The 24,784-nt window shown below is 42.8% G+C and overlaps 1 protein-coding gene across 1 annotated transcript in view; it reads left to right on the forward strand.

Annotated features, from left to right (window-relative positions):
* cntn3a.1 (contactin 3a, tandem duplicate 1) overlaps positions 1 to 24,784 on the forward strand; it is a 110,081-nt gene that overhangs the window by 43,199 nt on the left and 42,098 nt on the right. The window contains exons 4-9 of the mRNA XM_063208031.1: positions 542 to 637; positions 5,602 to 5,805; positions 6,638 to 6,740; positions 8,092 to 8,276; positions 12,579 to 12,718; positions 23,384 to 23,513. Coding sequence (XP_063064101.1) covers positions 542 to 637; positions 5,602 to 5,805; positions 6,638 to 6,740; positions 8,092 to 8,276; positions 12,579 to 12,718; positions 23,384 to 23,513 — 858 coding nt within the window. The remainder of the gene's footprint in view (positions 1 to 541; positions 638 to 5,601; positions 5,806 to 6,637; positions 6,741 to 8,091; positions 8,277 to 12,578; positions 12,719 to 23,383; positions 23,514 to 24,784) is intronic.

The following is a 24,784-nucleotide window of genomic DNA, read 5'->3' on the forward strand; positions in this document are numbered from 1 at the left end:
AATGCCAGAGTGAGCTCAAACTTCAGCAATGTGGCAGATGTCTTGGTTCAGCTGTCCCAAAAAAACTGAGCTTCTCTTCTTAAAGGCCTTTATTCTGTAAAACCCTTAGTCTGTGTCTTTGTTGAAAAGAACGTTCTTTTTTTTTTGCTTCTCACCAGTTATTTTACCACACAGTTTTGCAGCCCTAGAAGCAGACAGTCAGGACCCCCTGGGGAGGTTTATATGAAAACATAAGCACTTTCAAACTGAGGGAGCAAGCTATACATTCTTAAATATTGCAGCAATATATTACTTGCTATTTAACTCATTCTGCCCCGTTTTGTTTTTGTTTTTGTTTGTTTCATCGAAGAAGTGGTCAGTTCAAGTCTTCACCACAAATAACAGCAATAGCCACTTGAGAGTAGCCTCCAGTACATTATGAATGCATCACAAGCTCTACAGTATGTGTGAGTGCAAACACCTTGTTCTCAGGGGTGCATCATTCCTATCCAGTGTATTTTATGTTCCTCTTCCTCTCTCTCTCTCTTTGTGTGCGTGGTAGATCTGGACAACTTCAAGACTCAGAAGAGGAGTCCTGTTCGAGTCAGAGAGGGAGGAGGTGTGGTTCTGCTGTGTGGACCACCCCCTCACATGGGAGGTAAGACCAAAGACTCTCTCTGGAGATGGAGCATTCTAGAATGCCTTATGAACTTTGTCGTCTGTGTCACCTCCTCACATGGGAGGTAAGACCAAAGACTCTCTCTGGAGATGGAGCATTCTAGAATGCCTTGTGAACGTTGTCTTCTGTGTCACCTCCTCACATGGGAGTTAAGACCAAAGACTCACTCTAGATGGAGCATTCTAGAATGCCTTGGGAACTTTCTCTTCTGTGTCAGCGTCTATGGTAAGACGACCTCACTGTACATCTGAACCATTCTGGCATCCATCTTTTATACCGCCAGCTTCCTTTCTTCTCCACCTTGAACTGGGTAAAAAAATCTCTTTTCTTAGAATCTGTCTCACCTTGCTGCCCATTTCTCCTTTAAGCTATACCTTTTTTTTTTTTTGCCTCCGGCAGTATACAGAGTAGACCAAGTCGTGCAATGAAAGCAGGAGATGTTATCTGTTGGCTCACCTTCTGTACATGGCCAAAGATGTGTTCTGCAAGAGAATCGGTTGTTGAAAATACAGTGTGTACTTCCTTTGCTGTTTCACACAGCCAACATGTACTGCATGGGAATGGAATGAGGATTTATCCGACACATGTACAGTATAGCAATGTTATCCTCATTCTTAATTGCTTATTTTTTGTAATGTGTGTGTAGCAGTTCAGCAGGTTCAACAGCAACTTAAAAAAAATGTCTACACCAAAACAGCCTCAGTTTTTTCGTTGTATGGAAAACACTGCAGCAGCTAAAACCATTTTTGGCTCCTCATTCCAAGCAAACCTGGGTCTCATGCACTCACATGGGCCTCAACAACACAGTACTAGCCACTTCAGTTTTGCTTTAAACTCTGCCTTTGTTGGTCTAAATTTCACTTTATTTCTTATCCCAGATGTTTGTTAAGTGTTGCCCCAATATGCCATCATATCTCTTTCTGCAACAGTGTGAATTGGGTCAGTCACAGTTACAGAGTGCTGCCCACTTTATTTATGTCTGGTCCAGCCAGCCAGGAAGGTCTAGCATTTTAAATGTTTGTGATGAGCGCAATTGTGCCACATTACAGCCTATAAGCCCGTTCCAAAAAAAGAGGGGAGCAGAGCTCAGGGCTAATCTTGCTCTGCTTAGGCCCAGATGGTGTGTCCTAGGAGCATTTCATTTTTTCTTCCAGGGCAGCATTTCTGAGGGAAGGAGTCATTTATCTTGGCTCGCCTTAATGCCCCCGGACCCATGAAAGCAGCTTTGCCCCAGCGTCACATCTCCCTGTGCGGTTCAAAAGCTGTGTGTTTGTCAATCACCGCGGCAGATCGACCAGCAATTACCCTCCCCTGTCAAGGGTTTCTGAAGAAGCAGGCGCAGAAATGCTTTTCGTGGCTGTTTTTTTTTTTTTTTTTGCTCCTGCTATTCCTTCCACTGAATGCAAGGGTAAACACTTTTTCTCCTCTTACTGAACGCTTTGGTTCTCTTGGTTTAATACATTTAAGTGGCAATTACTCATGTCAAAGTGTAGCCTGTTGACCTCTTATCAGTGAGACCCGCTGCTACATGGATGACATGTAAAAGCCCACTGAGTGGCCATGTTTTTCTTGGCTAAATCGTCTAGGTTTTTCATTGCAATATCTTATTTTTTCAAAGATATTTTTTGGTCTTTTTGACTTTATTTATGATAGTATAGTGAAGATGGTGACAAGAACCAAGTGGGGAGGCCACGGTAGGGCCTCATTTCAATATTTTTGATTGGAGCATTTTTTTCATAATTAAGAATATTAGCAATGACGGTGCGCTCACTGCAATAATTCAACATGTAGGCTACTGTAGCATGGCAACTGTGCAAAGTGGACTTTTCTGTATACAACTGAGCTAAGAAATCGGAAAATGGCACAAGTTGAATGTCCCTAAAGCCTGTTTTGAAAGGCTGTCTGAATTCCATTGAGGGGAATGGTATCAAAGGCTGCCATATTGATTATTATATCCCCATGCAGACAGAGGGATTCAGGAGTGACTCGTGCACAGATGTGAAAAAAAACACCTTTTGTGTTACTTTTGCAAGCAAAGCTTTGAACTGAGAGGGGAGAAGGATAAAAATGCTGCAAACCGACCGAGTGTTGGCTACAGACACTGCAACACTTTTGATTTTTTGGATATGTCAACAAAAACTCCACAAGCAATGATTGTAGCGTTATCTGCAACGCGGTGTTATCTCCAAGCCCTTCAAGCCACCTATCTCATAACCTTTCTTATGAAATGTAGTCCCCCATTTCCACAACTGAACAGTGCAGCCTCCAAATCCCTTTATCTCATGGTACTGCATTCATTCATTCTCTCTCTCTCCGTCTCTCTGTACGCCTCTCTCTCTCTCTCTCTCTCTCTCTCTCTCTCTCTCTCTCTCTCTCTCTCTCTCTCTCTCTCTCTCTCTCTTTGCATCTCTCTCTACCTCTTTCATTTTCTTTCTCCATCTCCTGTCTTCTTTCATGTCATCCTGTATTTTCATCTCTCTCTGTCCATCATTCTTCCATCTTCTTAATTCTTTCTATTCTCTCTCTTTCCTGCCTGACCTCTTCCGTCTCGGCCGCTGACTTTCTTCTCCCCCCTTTTTTATCAGAAAGGCTGTGTGGCATTGAGAAGTGCCTTGATGTAATCACGCTCACACTCAGCCAGCACGATCTGCATTTTCTCTCAGTACGCCCGGCTGCCTGCCTGCCTGCCTGCCTGCCTGCTTGCCTGACCGCCTACCTGCCTGCCTGCCTGCCTGCCTGCCTGACCGCCTGCCTGCCTTCCTGCCTGCCTGCCTGCCTGCCTGCCTGCCTGCCTGCCTGCCTGCCTGCCTGCCTGTCTGCTTGCCTGCCTCCCTGCCTGCCTGTCTGCTTGCCTGCCTGCCTGCCTGCCTGCCTGCCTGCCTGCCTGCCTGCCTGCCTGCCTGCCTGTCTGCCTGCCTGCCTGCCTGTCTGCTTGCCTGCCTGCCTGCCTGCCTGCCTGTCTGCCTGCCTGCCTGCCTGCCTGCCTGTCTGCTTGCCTGCCTCCCTGCCTGCCTGCCTGCCTTCCAGCCCTGCTAGCTTGTTGGCTGCCTGGTCTTTTCTCTGTCTTGATTATTGTGTTTAGTGTTGAACCTAATGCAACTGACCTTGTTTCTCTAATGGAGGCAAACCTTTCAGGTTCACCGATGGGTAAAATTCACTTTTTGTATGCCAGCTCACGAAAGCTCTGAGAACAAGTGAAAGACATGGTGCGCCGTGATGCCACCTTATGTAAGGCGTCTGAACTTGAGATGTTTGTATTGACATCTGCATGCACTTGTGTCTCAAACACGCATTGTCTGACTCTGAGCAGTGCATCCCTTTGAGTCATGCAGACTTGAAAACACACAAACTTTCTCCTGCCATGATAAGGTTACGGAATATATCACCAAAATGCTTATAAATGTGTGCACTAAAGTTTTTGTGTGCTCCAATGTGTACCTTGTGTGAGGGCATTAATGTTTCATGGATCTATTAGGAAGCTTTTTGTACTCGTTATTGTTTATCATCGCAAGCTCCTTTGATTTCGATGAGATTGATTCGAAAAACAAAGATTAAAAATTCATGCTCTTGTCAGAATGTGCAATTGAATGTATTATTAATAGGAAATGGGGGAAAGTGAGGCAGAGAGAGTGTGGTGCAGAAGGAGGGCCACATCCCTTTGTGAAGGAATTTCTTTTTTGGTGTATCTACTAGAGCTGTACTCACAGCTTGGATTTCTGCAGAGGACTTTTTAAAATAACTGCAAACTCTCAGAGAGTTTACACTGTGTACACTCTCAGAAAATGATTAAAGACTGATCAAATGTTAATGCAGTACTTCCGCATTCCACTCATTTGTTTACTTTCTGAGGACATTCAGAGTCTGTAGATTTTATCCACCGAAAATGTGGCGACGCCATACACATACATGCTCAACCTTTTTCCATCACCATTTAACCACTAGAACAAGGGTGTCAAACTCATTTTGGTCCGGGGGCCGCATACAACCCATGTGGACCTCAAGCGGGCCGCATTAGTAACATCATCGCAAAAAAAAAAAAAAAAAAAACGTAAAGCAGAGGATTAGTGTTCAGTACTATCACGTTTTAAGTGTGTTGAATATGTAGAAAGCAATGCAATACTGATAATCCTATGTAAAATTTCCTTGACTTCATTCATTCATTGCCATCCGTCAATTAATCAAATATGGGACAGTTCCTTTTGGTAGGGGGAAATTTTGTATTTCTTATATGTAAGAATTTATCATATAAGAAATTTCCTGCATTGTCACGCATTCTAACATCCCGTTTCCAGTTTGAGCTTAATAGGAACCAATACAAATCCAATTATATTTATTATTTAATTACAACCAATACCAATACAATACAAATAAGAAGTATTAACATTTTATCTCTATATATGAGGTCTATAATATATGAGCTTTATCAAATGCCTGTTACAGTACAAATTCACTATTTATAATAGAAGTGTGATGTGCACTTTACTACATATACAGTGTAACAGAGGGACCATTGGGTTAATGTCATGCAGGTCTCGATTTTGTCCCGATTGACGTAATTGCGCATTTCGGTTATTTCATTGAGAAAAAAAAAAAAAGTTTAAAAAAAAATATATATATCTTTTTTTTTTAACATCCGGGCTGGATGGAACCCTCTGGCGGGCCGGATGCGGCCCGCGGGCCGTATGTTTGACACCCCTGCACTAGAAGATAGATAGCCAATACATATTTCTAACATTTGCAGCACTATCTACTGTATGGCTTTGTTAGATTGTGTTAATTGCATGCTATACAGGTTTAAACACACTGGTTAAAAACATACCGTTTGAAAACTATGCCTTTCAGCATAGCGTAGGCTAGTTTCCAACAGTACTCTACAATGGGCGAGCATGGATTTTTCATGCCTTTGTTTTGCTGTCCCTTTCTGTCTTTGTGTCCACTGCCAGACTTGACCTTTTCCTGGATCTTCAATGCCTATCCGTCGTTTGTGAAGCAGGACACTCGACGCTTTGTCTCTCAGAAGACGGGCAACCTGTACATAGCCAAAGTAGAGCCCTCGGATGTGGGCAACTACACGTGTGTGGTGACAAACACAGTCACCAAGAGCAGCGTCCAGGGGCCGCCAACACCACTGGTGCTTCGGAGCGACGGTAAGCTAAGCTACGCCTTCAGGTCACATTATTGTATTTTAACTGAGGAGGCCACAGAAGAAACGGGCATTGAATCTAAAATAATTATGTAAGAAAAAAGAAAAAGTTAAAAATGTGGCTGCCGTTTTTTTCTGTGCTCTAAAGATTAGTGGTCGCTCGTTCTACTCTGAAAGACTTTAATATATTGATTCTCTCAGTCATACCGTAGGCATGACTACGTAACCACATCCAGCAACATTGCACCATGAACAATAGTATATTCCGTCTGTTTCCAAGGAGACATTGATGTGAATCAATAAGGTCTTGAAGAAATGACACTTTAACCCGTTTTGTTGTGCTGATGTGTAGGGTCAAGTATACTGCTTATTAACTTGACAATACATACTATGAGATAAGATATGGGTAGGGTTTGCAATTCTTTTTAACTGTATACCTTATACGAAGCTGTGCAGCATCAGATATTTGAGAGACATTTATGGAAAGAGATCATGAAATGGTGCTGATATGTCACTGGAGATTGGGGAGATTAAAGCTAGATACTGATTTCTATCTGGCATATTTCTTGATTGATATACTACATTACGCTACACAGCATACAAAAGCTCTTTTTTTCCATTTTTGTCATCCTGTGCTTTCTTTTGTGAAATACCAGTGGAAGAGTGGACGTCATTTGATTGCAGTAGGATCAGGTTTAACCAACCACAATGCAAATGGTGTTCTAGTGAATCTAGAAGACGCATACTCTGAGCTTGAAGGGTTTCCTGTGTCTTTGTGAAAGATGAAAGCAGAAACTCCGCTTGCTGTACTGAATGAGGTTTTCTTTTGTGTACAGGCATCATGGGTGAATACGAGCCCAAGATTGAGGTGCAGTTTCCTGAGGTGACCCCGGTGGCGAAGGGGCAGACGGTGAAGCTGGAGTGCTTCGCTCTGGGAAAGTATGTCACAAAACTTTTAAATATCTTTCGTCTTTTCTGTACATACAGAGAAAGTAGGATGTAGAGACAAGTAGCCTGGGCCCTGCCATGGTGCAAATCCTGTCAAGTAAAGGCAAAAAAGCCCCCAAAAAAATCATTTTTAAAAAAGAGACAAGTAGCCTGATAGTGGCACTGGTTGTCGTTGCGCCGCCTTGACATGTGCTACTGCTGAAACATCACTGACCCATGTATACAGGTATTTCCACTCAGCTTCAATGTGAGCTCACACAAGGGTCTGGAAGACCTTAATGGTTTCGCCTTCCTCCCAAACCAAAATGCGGAAAAAAGCAGGAAAAATCAGGATTATGGGATTTTCATAGATGTGAAGTCAAAATATGAACGTAGTGGAGAAGGGGAATACAACAGTTGTTTCAGCAGCAATGGTTCCTTGTATGGACTCACTCATCGGCATTGATTCTGTAACTTGAACTGTATTTTTGAATCTCTGAGTTAGTATTGAAAGAAGCAGGCCATTGAAAATGTCATACAAGTGTTTCCCCAATCACATGCAATGATTTCTGATAACACTTCGGACAACTACGCCCATTGTGTAGCTCCAGATGGATATACAGTACGTGGAGCAAGGAGGAACCCATCCATCTGGAGAGAGTCAGGTTTCTGAAGTGTTGCTGTACAACACTACATACAAAGTGTTCCTGAATGACACTTAACCACTACTGTCTGAATAACATTGCATTGTGATGACAGCTACATAAGTGCCCGAGTCCTGACTCATTGTGCTCCCCTCTCTCTCTCTCTCTCTCTCTCTCTCTCTCTCTCTCTGTCTCTCTCTCTCTCTCACTCCGTCATTCTCTCTCTGTCTCTCTCTCTCTGTCTCTCTCTCTCTTTCTTTCGCTCTCTCTCTCTCTTTCGCTCTCTCTCTCTCTCACACACACACACACACACACACACACACACACACACACACACACACACACACACACACACACACACAGGCACAGAGAGAATGAGAGAGAGAGGGGGCGGGGGGGGGGGGAGAGGGAGAGAGGGAGAGAGAGAAACAGAGAAACAGAGTGAAACAGAGAGAAAATAGTTTCTGCTGTTATACATTGAAAGTGTCCCTGAGTGGTACTTATCAAGTAATATCTGAATATTGTTATGACAGATATATACAGTAAGTGCCTGAATCCTGATTCATTGTGTTCTCGTTCTCTCCCTCCCTCCCTCTCTCTCTACCTCTCTCTACCTCTTTCTCTCTACCTCTCGCTCTCTCTCTCTCTCTACCTCTACTTGTCTCTCCTTCTCTGTCTCTCTCTCTCTGTCTCTCTCTCTCTTTCTCTCTCTCCCCCAGCCCTGCTCCATCCATCAGCTGGCGGCGGGTGGTGGAGGCTCCCTTCTCCATGAAGGTGGACATGAACAAGGCCAGCAGTGTGCTGGAGATCCCGTACTTCCAGCAGGAGGACGCCGGCGTCTACGAGTGCGTGGCCGAAAACGCCCGCGGCAAGAATGCGGTGAAGGGGAAACTCACTTACTACGGTATGTCATCTTAGTAACACAGTGTCTTGACATGCATTAAGACACAGCTCCTGCCTATACATGGGTTATACATTTTTGTTTTCTCCTGACTGCGCGAAACTAGCTGCGGACAACACAATCTCTGATTGTTGGAAACGGCTGTCTGTCAAAAAATTAGCTCACGTGTTTGGCTGCCAGTGTCTTGCCCCTCTTTACAACACCGTGTTGATAAATAAACAGATAAAACATCTATACGTTCGTACCCTTACCCTAGAATTGCAATGGCCTAATAATAGTGTATTAGGCCGCAGTCACACTGGACGCAGATTTTACAGTAGGAGGCGGATTTGTTCTATTGTTTGTTAATGAACGTAAGCGTATTCCATGCTGAATATCAGTGCAAGGCGGATTGCATATTTTTCTGCTTTTCTGTCATAGTAGTGTGTGGTAGTAAAGCTGGTTGTAGAACAGGTATAATGCTGCACATTATGAGGCCACCAGAAGAATCACATAGGGCATGATCTTGAGTTGGTGGTATTACTTTACCCTACTCTGATGCAAAAATGTTGTTGTACATATTGTGTGTTGTTAGGATGCAGCGCTGGATTGCAGTGAGCTGTGCTGTGTCTCGGCTCGCTAACTGTTTAGATAAACAAACAGTGTCGCCGCTTTCAGCCAAATGAGCGTGCCAGCTGCTCGAAGCTGTTTGATTTCCAGACTAGCGGAGGGATCTCCATTGATCCAAAGGGCAGGAAAAAATGTGGAGTAAACCCATCGATTCCACCAGGGCCAGAGGGTTTCGCAACATCTCATGCCACTGTGTTTACATCCAAATGTGTTGACTGTTTCACACTTATGCAAAGTTTATGAATTTCCCGCATGACTTTCCCACATTTTTTTTATGTGCTGTGGAGTTTTTAATGAGGGCGATATAACAGAACTAGGCGAGGATTATATGGCACATATTCATAAAGAGTGATGAAGCGAGAGTTCGTGCAGCAGTTACTGTAATACTGCCTACTGCTGAGGTGTGGCATGATTACTGCTGCATAGGCAAGTTTGGCCAATCATGAGCTGCTTGTGGATTCTCGATGTGTCAAATAAAATTCAGGACTGATATTTTATCAGAATGTTTATGTTTACATAATATGAAAAGTATATGAAGTATTCATCATTAAAATTTAGGTCACACAAGTCTCTAACCCCGTTGTCTAGCGCGTTGTCCAGAAATCGGTTTCTGCACTGCATTCGTATATGTAAATATTGGTACTATGTAAATACAGTGTATATGTACTGCATTAGATTATAGTTTTTGTCTTACCAGTACATCACAAATCACAGATGAGCAATTTAGCCATTAATTTGAATCACAATTTTCCTTACTTTTTTACACTCAAGGGTTTTAGATTATAGCAGTTACTAATGATATTAATTATTAATATTTTGTAAATATGCACACGCCAATTTACACATCATAGATAAATCCAGTTTATCCAGAATGCATGAGAATCTAGTATGTGACATGAAAATATAACACAACTCTTACTACCAGTCGCACATGAAATTGTAGCGCTTGCTCAGATGATTGGATTTTTTGAAGAATGAAGTGGTGTTGCAGAATAATCTTTTTATGTGTGTTTGTCTACACTCCAAGGTACATGAGTTGGCATTGTATTATTCTAATGACATTACTCCACTCCATCCTGGCGTATATGGTAATTTAATCATCCTGGAAGTATTTCATCTTTCGCACGCACGGCCCTATTCATAGCAGCTAACCTTATTTCACATAAATAGATGTGTGTGTCATGAGTGGCTGATTTGAATGTAAATGAGAGTAGACTAAATAGTAGAGTCTCTCTCTCTCTCTCTCTCTCTCTCTCTCTCTCTCTCTCTCTCTCTCTCTCTCTCTCTCTCTCATTCTCTCTTTCCCATCCCCCCCTCTCTCTCTCTGTCTCTCTCTCTATCTCTCTCTCTATCTCTCTGTGTTTCTCTCTCTCTCTCTCTCTCTCTCTCTCTCTCTCTCTCTCTCTCTCTCTCTCTCTCTCTCTCTCTCTCTCTCTCTCTCTCTCTCTCTCTCTCTCTCTCTCTCTCTCTCTCTCTCTCTCTCTCTCTCCACCACTCTGCATGCTCTTTAGGTTGCCAGTGGGAAACTACAGGTTTTCTTATTTTCTCAGAATGATAATGCGTACCTCTCAAACCCCCCATCGGTGTAGGTGATATATTTACACCAGCCCCAGACTAACCCGAGGACAACTGTCCCATTTACGGAAATAGCTCACCATAGGTATGCAGAAGGCTACAAAAAAACAAATAAACAGGGATAAATATGTGCATGGTGTTGGGAAACTCAACCCTCCCTCAAAATGATATAAAGACACAGATGGCATGTCTACTACCTGATCCATTACTATGATTCTATGCAGTATATGTATAGCAAACATACAATAGTAGTGTTTGTTCTCAGCAGTTCATCTGTGGGGTGTTTGCTTTTGCTCAGGCCCAGTGGAGGGCGAGAGATAGCAATCTCTTCTTCGCTTCTTCGAGACTTGTGCCAGTGAAGCATCCGTCAGAGGTGTGTGTGGTGCAGTGGAGGGAGGGATCAATACGAGGGCACGGTTTGTTTATCAGGCTGCAGCCAGCTGGCGCGGAAACTTACTGGGGCGCATTCTGATCAGTTTTGCTCTTTTGCCCCCTTTTGAATAGGCTCCACCACATACGTAGCTCATTTGTTTTACTTGTGTAACCTGTTTCATCGAATTTACTTTTAGATGTAAACATGATTATACTGAGCACCAATCGTTTGATTTTTAATGACTTTTGTAGCTTTCACAAAGTGTTTCGACATTCATACAATATGTATAGGTAAAAGAACATATTTTTTTTTAAATGTGGAGATAAAGCTTGAGTTGCTGTGCTAGCTGTGGGTGCTTCAAACAGTGTAATGGGTTTTGCCATCCATCACTGTCAAATGATATCAGGTTTTCACTTCACCTGTGTTGCATCAGAGATGATACCCAGACTTCTGAGAAGAAACATTAGATCAGTTACAGAGATACCGTTCAGATACAATCATGCTGCTACCCTTTGTAGAGAGCCTGTCTCTAAACCTTTGAAAAAACATCAGAACAAAGAATTGATCCATCATATCTAAACCCTATAAAAGCTGGGAAAATACAGCAAAAAAATGTATACCATGCAGTTGAAAGAACTCTGGATCCTTTTTGGGGAAAAAATGTTGGAAATGCGACTTTTGCATGAAGGCATTGACATTTTGGTGGTCTGCTGAGAAGAAGCGTAAAAACCCCAGACAGCTGTTACTGATACACTGTAGGTGCAGATAAATAGGTATTTGGAAGGAGATCCAGTGCAATGGTGGCTTAGAATCCTGCACAGTCCGGGCTTTAAGACATTGTATGTGTGCGTTAATATGCAGTTCAGTATCCCAAATATGATCCAGATATTTACCCAAGTATCCTGAATTTGTGTTTGAACATATGAAGACCTTTTCCCAACTTCACTACCCCGTTTATGCCCTTATTCAGGATTTTCAGGAATCGGCATATGCTAGGCTAGAAACCAAGATATTGATGCATGGAAACCATAGAATGTATATCACAGTAATATACAATCTATGATGGAAACACTTTATCCTGGATGCCGATGCTACCCATAGTACAGGGAAATAACACTCAGTATTCATAAAAACATATAAATGTATATAACATTTGATCAAAACAGGGATAAGGCTCAAATGCAGGATACTGATCTGCATATAAACACACTCAATGACTCTATTCCTTCAAATGACAGTGCAGTCTAAGAGTGTAAAGCTTCACCTTATCATATATGAACCAATTTAAACCATTACTGAGCTGGATCAAGGCCATTGAATCCTATTATGAATATGGTTACAGGTTCATATATGAAAGATTCATAGAAAGATACATGATTCATAGAAACTGTTCATCACCCAGCCAGGGGTGGATAAAGAGTGTCTCCTCCATTCAACTGTAAATAGAAATATCTATTGAATAATGCATACAGTGTAAGCATTGCACTTAGAGATTCTAATGAAGGGGCAATTGATTAATGGCTTGCTTTATATATTAATAGGCTCATTCGATGCTTGGCTGCCTCACTGATTTATCAAAACTATTTATCGATTTCTGTCTCCTCACTAAGTAGGGGCCCAGTGTGAAGGTGAAGATTTAATTTCGTGTTTTTTATTCCTTTGTGTTTCCCCTCTCCTCCTATTGGTCTCTCTCGTTATCATTTTCCGTTGTTTATTTTTTTAATCAGTTTTGTGTTGTTGACTTTCAGCGCCGCCACACCTGACAGAGAGGCCTGATGATCTCCAGAGGCCTATTGACGAGTCTGTGGTGTGGGAGTGCAAAGCCAACGGCAAACCCAAACCTTCCTATAGGTGGCTGAAGAACGGAGAACCTCTGGAGCCCATGGAGGTAAAGCCATGCATCGATAATGTTTCTTGGGTTCACTTCTTTAGGTGTCTATTGAACCAGTGTCACTCCAACAACCCAAGGGGTGCGTTCTCGAAAGCATAGTTCTTAGCCAGTTAGCAACTCCAGTAGTTGCCAGTGGGAAAGTTTATCGCAAACATCAAAGTAGCTAATGTATTTAGCAACTACGGTTTCGAGAAATGCTCCCCAGAATGCCTCTAAAATACAGATCCAGACCCTTACAATAATCCGAGTCACATTTCCATCCCCGTAATTACGTATCCATAGAGCTGCAGGAGACTCAAGGAGGTAAAAGAGTGTAGCTAATGAAAGGTTGCTGGGCCCATCGGGAGTTCTAATCATCCTTTTCTGGGTAAATTTCTGCTTAGCATTTCATGCTTCTATAAAACCATTGCTACAGTAGATCTTTTGAAAGGAGTGGGCAGTGCACATTAGCCCACCACATGCATTGTTCTTGTCATCTCATGCACTTACGGTATTCATGCCCTCTCATATCACACTGGCCTGTGGAGCCCCAGGAAGCTGCATGCTGCACTAATGAAAGAAGAGCAGAGTGGTTGCCATGCAGGGCTGTGCTGCTGGTGTTGGCAGGGCCGGTTCTAGTCAATTTGGTGCCCTAGGCGAGCGAGCACCCCTCTTTGCTTTTGGTGGAATTTGGTGGAAATTGACATGTGTAATACATAGTGTCATACATCTGATCGCGCACAGTTGATCTAAAACCTACATATGTACTCATTAATGATTAATGATAACTGTCAATATTAAACGTAATGCTTTATTTCGTTTAATGTTTTAATTCATTGGGGCTTGGTGCCCCCAAGACATTTGGCGCCCTAGGTGACGGCCTGGTCTGCCTATGCCCAGCGCCGGCCCTGGGTGTTGGAGTCCAGATGCTTTATCTTCTGATCAGTGCTGATTCAGTGTTATGTGGCTTGCTCTGTGGGGGGGGGAGTGGTACTTTATTTAGCGTTTTTAACCAGGGCTTTGAACCGTTCTTTTTTTCCAAACGTTCCGTTCCGAACAGAAACGGAATTATAACGTTTCTAGTTATGAGTTCCACCAATAAATTGATGTTCCCGAACCGGATAGAACAAAAAAAAATACTGTGCCCGGAACGGTTAATTTCGTTCCTGTCAGCTGAATACTCCCATAGGCCTAACTGACGTTAATTAACTAAGAAAGACGGAAGTGAGGCCTACATTCCTAAGCCTACATTCCAAACTGTTAATTCAAGCAGATGAAAAGAATATCCTCCAGAATTTTGTCATTCAGGGTCGACCTAAGCGGAGAAGCGGAGAATAAACCTCAATGATAAAAATGTGCGCTCCACGCTGACTTGGGTCACGGGGAGCACTATGATGGACATTGTGAGTTTGTGCATATTTGAAGCGGCCATGGATGCCCAATAACGTCGAACATTCTTGGTGCACTTTACACGTGCATCTCTGCAATATCTTACAATGATGCAATGGAAACTCTGCCCTTTTGTATGACAGTGGTTTCTCTTATTTAAGATGTGGAGTGGAGACTTTATAATCCATTCAGTCAGAGAATGTCTGATGTCACACAGGACATGAACCTCAGCCGTCATGGTAACGTGCGCAGGAAAATAATTCGGCCTACTTTTTTTGTTTGTTTGAGGAACGGTATTAACCGGTATTAACCTGTTACCTCTATTTTTCAATAAGTGTTCCTGTTCGAGAACATAAAAAAAATAATAACGTTTCCGGTTTCGTTTCTGTTCCCTGTAAAATACAAAAAGTTCCCGGTTCTCATTTTCGTTCCTTGAACCGGTTCAAAGCCCTGTTTTTAACAGATGCACATACTGTATCCAAAGCATTCACTAAGGTAAGATAGGTAACATATTCCTGGGAAAAATATGTAATATTTCTGTCTGTGTGTATTCCCCTGGAAATGAAGGCATCATCACCCTGGTGCTTTAGCTTGTTCTGTAGAAAAAAATCCTACAAGTCTTTGAAAATATGCATACAGAGGCTCAATATAATAATATGCGTCTGTGCATAAATGTCTTCTGAGGGAAGTCTTGTTCTTTGCTGCATGAGAGACCTGAACTGCAGGGCTTATCTTCCCTTGGGTAGTCTACACCAGAGCCTTTAAGTCAGTGTTTTGCCGGATGTTTGTATTGTTCTACCTTTTGATATATAATCCACATTAAAGTGGAAGTCTGCAACTTGTGTTCTGTCATATTAAGTTACCTTAAACTATAATGGAATTCCGAAAGTCATACCTGAAATAGCCTGTTACTGTACTAAAAAAAAGAGTTCTCTAGCTCCATGCAAAGTCCTGTAGTCTTGTTTATAAAATTTCCATGCTACCGGGCAGTAGCTTAACCCATCAGTTTACTTAGTGGATGTGTCGCTGCCCAATACACACAGAGCTTCGCCAGCAGGAGAACGTTGGGATAGGGACAGGAAGTTGAATAGTTCTTCATTTTTCAGCTAAAATTGGGAATTATGTGCATGTGGCAACTCTAGAATTAGGTTTTTGTCAATCAATCAATCAATCAATAAATCAATAAATCATCAATCAATCAAAATTACTTATGTAACATATTATCATACATAATTGTCATCCAATGTGCTAAACATTGTGAAGTACAATAGATACTGTGAAAACATGAAGATAAAGTAGCAAAATATTGTAAGGGCATGAAGTTCCTGTGACTAATGGTAATGAATAATAATGCTGAATAAGTTCAGTAAGTGTTTCACAAAATGGTATGGACATACTGTATGTTTAAGCTTATTTCAGGGCAGTCATGGGTAAGTGGTAAGGGTCGTCAGACTTGTAGCACAAAGGTTTCCGGTTGGACTCCCGACCCGCCAGGTTGGTAGGGGGAGTAATTAACCAGTGCTCTACCCCATCCTCCTCCATGACTGAGGTACCCTGAACATGGTACCGTCCCGCTGCACTGCTCCCTTGGGGCGCCATTGGAGGCTGCCCCCTTGCACGGGTGAGGCATGAATGTAATTTCGTGTCGTGTGCAGTGAACACTTGTGTGCTGTGGAGTGCTGTGTCACAATGACAATGGGAGTTGGAGTTTCCCAATGGGCTTTCACTTTCACTTCACTCAACACTTGGAGAGTCAAACTTAACACTCTGTGTGATACACTGTAAAACTCTCGGGATCAATAAATGCTACTCTGCTCTCTCTACACTGTAAAATTAACTGGGTAATATCGCTGTCACTTTTACTACCGTATAACACCACTACTTTTATTCATTGCTTTTATGTTTACAGCTGCTAGCACCACACCGTCTACTGCTACCTGTTAATAGGCCCACTGCGACTATTTTATCATCAGCAGTGCTACTACTTTTGCCTCTGCTACTGCTACTAATAATAATACCAACAGTAACAGTAATTGCTATGCAACACTGCAGTATTAAAATATATTATTGTCAGTGGGTCAAACAGACTGGTCGAGGCAGTACAGTAGGCATCAAGCCTTCACTCTGTTACACTTTTGCAGTGGTGGAAGCAATGCTGGCCAGCCAGTCGATGTACTGCTGCTCTTAACTCAGAAATCCCTGCAGTAATCTGGCTCCAAAGCTCCCTTTTTGCTCCCGGTATTAAGTCTAATCCAGCAGTGGAAAGAGCAACTTTGCTGCGCTGACCTGCATGTTAATGGGCCCCCGCTCCTCTGTAATTGGGAGGATATGCTGCCAGCCCTACATACTTAAAAAGTGGAAGTCAAAGCATTTACGGGGGCGGCCTGTTCTGTACTGTAACTGCAGGCAGATCGGGGGCTAAAACTAGAAAAATTCGCTTTGAGCGAATATGACAATCATGCATTAAATGGGATCAAGTTGAAGGTTACATGACTGGCTGCTGAGGAGAAGCTGCTTTGCTGTTGTGCTTTTTTATTCACCGTAGATGTATTGTGCTCCAGATGTTGCTTTCAAAACCTGATTTTAGTTCAATCTTGTGACAGGTGTGAGGGGGTTAAGCTGTGCTAAATAAGATTCTGTGAGTTAGTTGGTGAACTACAATATAGTGGTGTTTTACCTACATTACATTACATGCATTGTGATTGTCGTCGATACTGTACATGGAGACATAAATTACTGTTAAAGCCCATATAACATTCAGTCCAAATCGACTGCAGAATAGGGCAGATTGACTAGCCAGCTTGGCTCAATTCATTTCAGCAACTAGATCAGGAAACACAGCGCAGACTGTTTTGATTACAATTTTTTTTGTTATAGCTGAGCGGTACTAAACAGTGCTGCGGGGAGATACTGTATGTAGCCCAGCCTATTTATTGTTCGCTGCGATTTTAAAGATAAAGAATGTAGCACAAAGTAATTTTTAAAATAAATTAACCACCTTAACAAACTAGATAATTTTTAAATGATCATTAGGAGGTGAATGAAGAATCTCTTCCACTGTGTTTTGTTGGCCTACCGCCATTCTGCATCTCACAAAGTCTCAAGCATCACCAGATTTCATTACATCTACATTTTAATGACAGTGTGGATTTTCAGGAAGATACTAGGGGAAGATCCCATGAGAACTGTCTGGCTGAGAAATATTCAGTTGCTTTGTAGGCCTTCAAAAGCCAGAACAAAAAGAATACTTGAATATCAATGTTCTATATATCAGAGGCAAAGATGTTACTTCCCTTCTTCCTGTGACTTGGGAAAAGCTTGATTGCGAGTATAAGGAAAAGATTAACTAGTTTTGTCTGGCTGCGCTGGTCGCTATGGCAGTAGAAGGAGTCGTCTGATTTGATTGTTGCTCCGACCAGTGAGATGAAGAGGTATTTGAAATATGGCTGCACGATATTAGAAAACATACAAATAATAGCACGAATAGACCTGGGGTGAGTTTCTCAAAAGGGAAGTTGTTAGTCTGTTAGCAACTTCGGTAGTTGCCAATGGGAAAATGCACTGAAAGCAACGAAGTAGCTAATGTAGTAAGCAACTTTGGTTTTGAGAAATTCACCCCAGATGCGACTTGAGCGACTCCAGCAAAGGAAGGAATTAACATTGTATTGAGTCGCTGGTGACAGAAGAAACAAAAGCGATTTAGGCGACGAGAGCCGATTTGTGGGACTTGAGTGACAGTTTGTAGTTTGGCGTCAGTGAATATTATAGCCTACAAATGAGCTATGATGCGGTTCGGCAACAGCCACCACAACCATTTGCACTGTCGGAATGCTTGCTTGCATTCTGGTTGTAATGGCATACTCTGTCGTGTCTATCGCTCGTATCGCTCTTGCTACACAGTCCAGCAATTTTCTGTCGTGTAATCTTGTTGCTGCTGGTGTGTTCGCCCGGTAAGAGATGTAAAATCACCAGAGCTTGGTCAGCATAGAAGACGAAAAGAAATTTGAAGTTGTCATAGCCAGGCTAGCATCAGACTATAGATTGACAATAGAATGGGCAAAAATGTTTTGATTCTGACAAATTAAGTTTAGCACTGTAAATAAAAGCAGGAAATAATCTTCCACATGTTCTGGTGATTCTCTTTTTTACTTTGAACTCAGTCCTCTCCCTTGATACACCAGATAGTGAAGAATAGGAGTGCGGAGGATACCTTACATTTGTACAAATATGTTTACGGTTTAATCTAATTAGATAATTACAGTATTAAGTGGAATGACTAGTGAGAAGAGATAAATATTAGTTATTTGTGCGGTGTGCACTATAGTTTTGGGTCAATTTACAGTAAAACTGCTCTTCAGTCGAGTAGTGAAATGGTTGTTTGCTCTAAAGATGCTCAGATTACAAATAAACGGCAAATGTATGTCTTGTTGGCTGGAGCAGTTGGAGAGGCAGCCAGCTAGCGATCTAAGGGCCAAAACATACCAAGGCGGAACGGAACGGTCGCAGGACGGACGCGGTCTTTCTGCTTAGTTTTGGCCGGCGTGCTTTTCTCTGCCTTGCACACTGACAGCGTCGGGGTGCGCGGCCAGTCCTGTTCAAAACCCTCCCCACATCTGAATGAGACACCGCCGGTTGCCGGCGTGAAAAATCCCGCGCCGCTGACGCCCGGCTACCGCCGGTTGGTGTGTAAGGACAGATAGGTTTCAATGTATTTTCACCGACGCCGGTAAAAAACGCGGCCGTTCCGCGACGCTTTACCGCCTTGGTGTGTAAGACCCCTAAGAGTCGTTTTTTGCTCTGCCTATCTAAATGTGTGTTGATGTGTTGTTGTACATTGCACACCATTCTGTTTCTAGGATTAGGTGTGTGTGTGCGTGAGAGAGAGAGAGAGATAGAGAGATAGAGAGAGAGAGAGAGAGAGAGAGAGATAGAGAGATAGAGAGAGAGAGAGAGAGGAGGGAGTTTTGTGGGTGAAAGGGTCATTGTATGAGGCTGTATGGAAGATGTGGTATATTGTACATGTACTCTGTAATTAAGAAGGTCTAGGTCTATTTACTATTGCCCTTTAGATATAAAACAACCATTTGCACTACCCATGATGCATGCTGCTAATTTAATGAGCAATGTTTCAGTCCAACACTTAGAATGGCAATGTTGCTTATTAAATTAATTGCCTGCATAATGTTTTTTTCTATGAATATCCACTTTCTGACCTCTGGTCATCTACAACTAATGAATTGCCAAGATGTGTGTCAGTTAAGTCTGGCGATGTGTGGAGAATGAGGTTAGGGTGAGGGATAAAGTTGGCAGCTGGCTATTAGACAGAGCGGCACTGCATCTCTCTTCTTGGAAAGTTGAGTAGAGTAGAGTAGAGTAAACTTTAGTAATCCAGACGGAAAGTGCTTGTGCTTCAATGAGTATTAAAATGACATGACATAAGAGCAGGACATCCAAAGCGCTTGTGCCAGATGTTGTTTTTCATAATGTTTATATCTTTGATAGTATTATGCAAACAACAACACCAAGGTTATATATAGTTCGTTCCAGCCTTAGCAAAAGCAGATCTCACTGTACTGTACATGCTGAGAATTTGACCACATAATCTGTAATGTTGTCCTCTTGAAGGTGTATACTTACTCTTAAGGTAAACTGTACAAAAGTATAGATTTTACTACAGGATAAGCTGTCATAAATCATGTCAACATTGTTAACAAAACATTTACGAAACAAAGATCTATGAACACCCACCGGATAGACAATGCAGTACAGTATTTGCTCCTTCACACAAAAGCCTATGGATTTTTCCCTTGTATGTTTCTCCATTGTTAGCTAGTCATTGGGGCTGCCTTGTGTATAGGGATCTAAGTGACACAGGCGTACAGTTAGGTGTGGTGCTTTAATGAGCCATGGTGTTACCATTCTGAAAATGTCACCATCTCCCGCCAGAAAAAATTTAATCGATTCCCTCACCAAAGGTCAAACATGAAAAAAAAAAAAATAGTGGAGGAAAGAGGCTGTCATTTGTTATTTCCCATTAAAGAAAGCAGGTGTGATAGCTAGGCCTCTCTTCATTCTTGCTCGTAGAGTCGTGTCAAGAAATACCAGCTACCTTTATATGACACCGCGCACCGCAGCGCATCCGTCACCCGCTTAGAGACCTGACGCACAGGCAGCAGCCATTCTTGCTGGCGGTGCCTCGACTGTCACGGAGATGGATTAGTGATGTCTGTCTCCTCGCTTCTTTTGCACCTCCTGTTTTTTAAGTGCTCCCACATGTAACATGTAGTACCAGGCATTGCATGTTAGAACAGCTGCCAGCTTTTCTTCCGAGACCCGCCCCCCCCTGCCTGCGATCGGCATCGGGCGCTCGTTGTAATCTCAGCGATTCAGCATAAGGTGCTGCGTGCGAACAGGGGCTCTCTCTCTCTCTGGTCGACGAGAGAAAGTGCTGATTTTAGGGGAACGTCAGGCCTAATTAATGGCAGCCGTAAAGCTGATCTATGCCACCATTTGTCTCCGCCGCCAGGAGGGGATCTTCGAGTTTCCCCAGCGGACACCCCACAATTCACCGCACTGCAGCGAGATTGCAACAACAAGCCATTGCAAATTTTTTTTGCCCCGAGCTCCTCTGTCATAAGAGCGGTATAAGTGTGTCATATACATGTCATTGCGTATACTAAGCTACACGGTGGCCTTATTTCTTACGCTTGTTTATATTCGTTGCCATAACACCTGTCATGTGACTGCTATCAGCAAAGTTTTATGACACGTGCGGTATTAGCCTGATGTCGTGTGTTAAGAAGCTGTCTGGGAGCCAGACTAGGACAGCTATCACAACATGATGACATGTTTGCCCATGATGGGACATTGATGACACGCATTGCATTATTTTAAAATAAAATGATTCACGTGAAGAATGTTCAGGTGAACATGTGATGTGTTCACTATTGATGTGAGAACAATAAGTAGGACATGGTCCATGGATGTTGTTGTAGACAAACAGGGTTTAAAAACCTCTCCATTTTTCAGCTAGGGCTCATGGTACATCTACGCAGACCAAGAAACACAACCTTGTTTGAGCTGCACTAATGTCAAACTTATGCAGGCTACATTTTCACCCAATTTAAGCAGACTGCATCATTACCCCTGGGATGGGCTTATTTCACCTGGGGAAAGGCTTATTACCCAAGGGCTAGGCTTCCTACCCAAGGGCCAGGCTTATTACCGCTAGCTTTTGTACCCCTGGGCTTGCTGTCTGCACCCCTCAGGCTGGGCCCATATAATGGCTACTACCAGGGAAACCGACAGGGGGGACGAAGGGGTCACTTGTCCTGGGCCCAGGGAGAGAGGGGGCCCAGAGATGGATCCTCATTACTTTTGATTGATTGGGTTTGGGGCCCTTTCAGATGACTTTTGTCCTGGGCCCAGCCAAAGCTGTCTGCAGCCCTGGCTACTACACCCGTGTCTGCTGTGCCTCTCCCAGCGGTAGGCAAACACAGTGGCAATATGGCTGCGGAGCGAAGTTATCCTGGCTGTCACCTGGCACCATGAGTCCACTCATGACTATTCCCACAGTCTGGCTCAAAGGCTTAAGTCCTTTCAGATGACACAAGACTCTCTCTGTGTCAGACACTCTTCCAAAAGGACACGACCCTGCTCTGATGACACGAGGGAACACATGGTCCTCCACACCACAAGAGGTCAGGGAGATGAGGGACAGTCTGGGCTCTAAATTAACAGCAGCCAATTGGCCAAATCCTGGTAAAATTTCAGTTTGGCTGGTAGAAAAGACAAACTTACTAGCCACTTTGACCCATACGTGAGTGTGTGTTTGGATAGCAAGATTAACATCTACTAACCATTTTGGCTGGCGAGAGAAAAAGTTAATTTAGAGCCCTGGGAACTAGAGATGTCCGATATTGGCTTTTTTGCCGATATCCGATATGCCGATACTGTCCAACTCTCAATTTTCGATTCCGATATCGGCCGATACCGATGCCGATATATGTGGGTTATTTTTCCTCATGAAAAATTTTAGGTAACATTACAAATCTGCTGTTGTGGAACTAAATATGCTTAATTGTATTGTAATACCCCACTAGATGCATTCCCGAATGCAACAAAGCTTTCCAAATATTAACATCGTCTGTGCAAAATTGAAAAATAATTAAGAAGAAAAGTGTACAGTAATTCAAGCATTATTATATCGGTTTTGATAGGTCAAAAATCCGATACCGATATTTACCGATATTACATTTTATGCTATTATCGGGCCGATAATATCTGTGGGCCGATATTATCGGACATCTCTACTGGGAACAGTACTAGTCCTCCGCATCAGTGGTGGACAGGGATATGAGGGACAGTACTAGTAGAGTAGAGGACTTTTATTAATCCCGAAATTAAGGTGTCTGACATCTTAAAAGCTTACATAGACACATAGATACAAGCCATAGACAAAGACCTAATACACATCATTGCAGTAAACATATAGCAAAATCTGAGTATAGCAAAAAAACCTTACATCAGTTAACATACACACACCCACGCTCTCTCTCTAGCTCACACACACACACACACACACACACACACACACACACACACACACACACACACACACACACACACACACACACACACACACACACACACACACACACACACACACACACACACACACACACACACACACACACACAAACAAACAAACACATCAGCAGGGGACAGGGAGATGAGGGACAGTACCAAAAAGCACTGTGTGTGTGTATGGTATGTGGCTCTGTGTGTCGCATGCATATTAATAAGTCTTTTGCGACAGCATCATTTCTTTTATAGCTGAACTGTTAATATACTGATTTTCCATAAAATCCTATACGATTTGCATCAAGTATTTTATGTGGTGTGGTGGTGGTTAACCTTTTCCCCACCCTCATGAAAGGTTATGAGGTGGTGGGTGAAAATACGACAGGTACATAGGCTACACATCAATAAACATCTAATCAACTGCCAGTGAAGAAAATCAGAGTGTCAAATGACATCAACTCAAGTAATTGATTATCCTGAAATAAATAAGCCATGGTTGACGTAATGCACATTATTTTTTGGTAAATAATGGTAGTTTAACTACCTTGTGCAGGATGGCTTTTTTTTTTTTTACAAACAAACCTCAAAAGTTCTGAGATGTCAGGTAGACCTTGTTGGTTTTGTCTTCCTTGTCCTCAGTTAAGTCTTGCACAGCACCTATCCATTAGTCTCTCTCTCTCTCTGTGTTTCTCCCCCACATTTTTCACACAGAACAAAGTGCAGGTTGTCAACGGTGTCCTGACCATCTCATCCTTGACTCTGTCTGATGCGGCGATGTACCAGTGCGTGGCGGAGAACCGGCATGGGAGGGTTTTCACCAACGCAGAGCTCAGGGTCATTGGTAAGAGGACTGTTCGTGAGAATTTCTCTGAAGAGATTTTATTTTTTTCACAACACATACTGCTGTAGGCCAGAGATGAAGCTGTTCATACATTGATGGGTCATTTAAAGGGGCAGTTCTGCCAGTTTCAATATGCTGTTGTATTGCTCACGCTACCCTTGACTTTTCAGTGCCCGGTGACGCTGCATTTTTAGGCTCAGCGATTTCCGAGATCTGAGCTATTCTAATGGGAGCAGATTTTGTTTACAAACTTCTACAAGCTTTCTTAACATACTGTAGGCCTAGTCCACATTTTTTTCCCAAAAGGTATCGCTGTTTGCTAGTTGTCTGCTGATGTTGCATAACCTTTTGGATGTTTTTTGGGAATAAATAAATATGGTTTTTTTAATGTAAACAAACACCTGCCCCTCAGGTACTGACAAGTCCAGGGTAGTGTGAGCATTACAACTGCATGTTGAAATTGGCTGAACCTATCCTTTAAGCATCCAATGGAAGAGGGTTCAAAATATGGCGGCTTATGCTGGCTGATAGGCGTTCTACGGTCTGCTGTCTGCTGTTCAAGCTGAATTTACTTGAATTCTTTTTTTTTAAAACTTTTTTTTTATTTTTTTATATATATTTTTAGGGGCTTTTATTTCATAGGACAGTCTGAGATGGTGACAGGAAGTGAGTGGGACAGAGAGATGGGGTGGGATCGGGAAATGACCCTAGCCGGACTCGAACCGGGGTCCCCGTGGGCATGCAAGCTCAAGTGTGGGGGGCTTAGCGCGCTGCGCCACAGCACCCCCCGAATTTATTTGAATTCTACTGCCTCTTTTCCACTGCCCTTTTTCTGGTAGGCCTACAGCTCGACACAGCGTGACCTGGCCGCTAGTTTTTGTTTTAATGATTGAGCCTCGTTGTGCCAATTCGAAAACCAAAAAGTGGCAGCTGAGTCACGCTGTCGAGCTGTAGGCCTACCAGAAAAACGGCAGTGGAAAAGAGGCACATGTTACCGTCTCAAATTCAGTTTTCAATGAAACTTCATTTAGACCCACAAAATTATTTGACTTTTTAACTGAAGCCAATTATTTGGTTTTACAGAGGATGCCTGCTGTAGACCTTAAAATAATTATACCGCAAAGATTGTTTTTGCTTCCTCACTCAAATGTTATGTTTGCATTTCATGGTGGCATGAAATTCACTGTGCACAGCCCCCCGTTCCCCCATGGGAGTCGTGCAAGTAAAACAACTTTAGTGGAGAAACAACACACTCTCTAATAGGCTAGTCA

Source organism: Engraulis encrasicolus, chromosome 10 (genome assembly GCF_034702125.1).
Source record: "Engraulis encrasicolus isolate BLACKSEA-1 chromosome 10, IST_EnEncr_1.0, whole genome shotgun sequence".
NCBI classification, from domain to species: domain Eukaryota; kingdom Metazoa; phylum Chordata; class Actinopteri; order Clupeiformes; family Engraulidae; genus Engraulis; species Engraulis encrasicolus.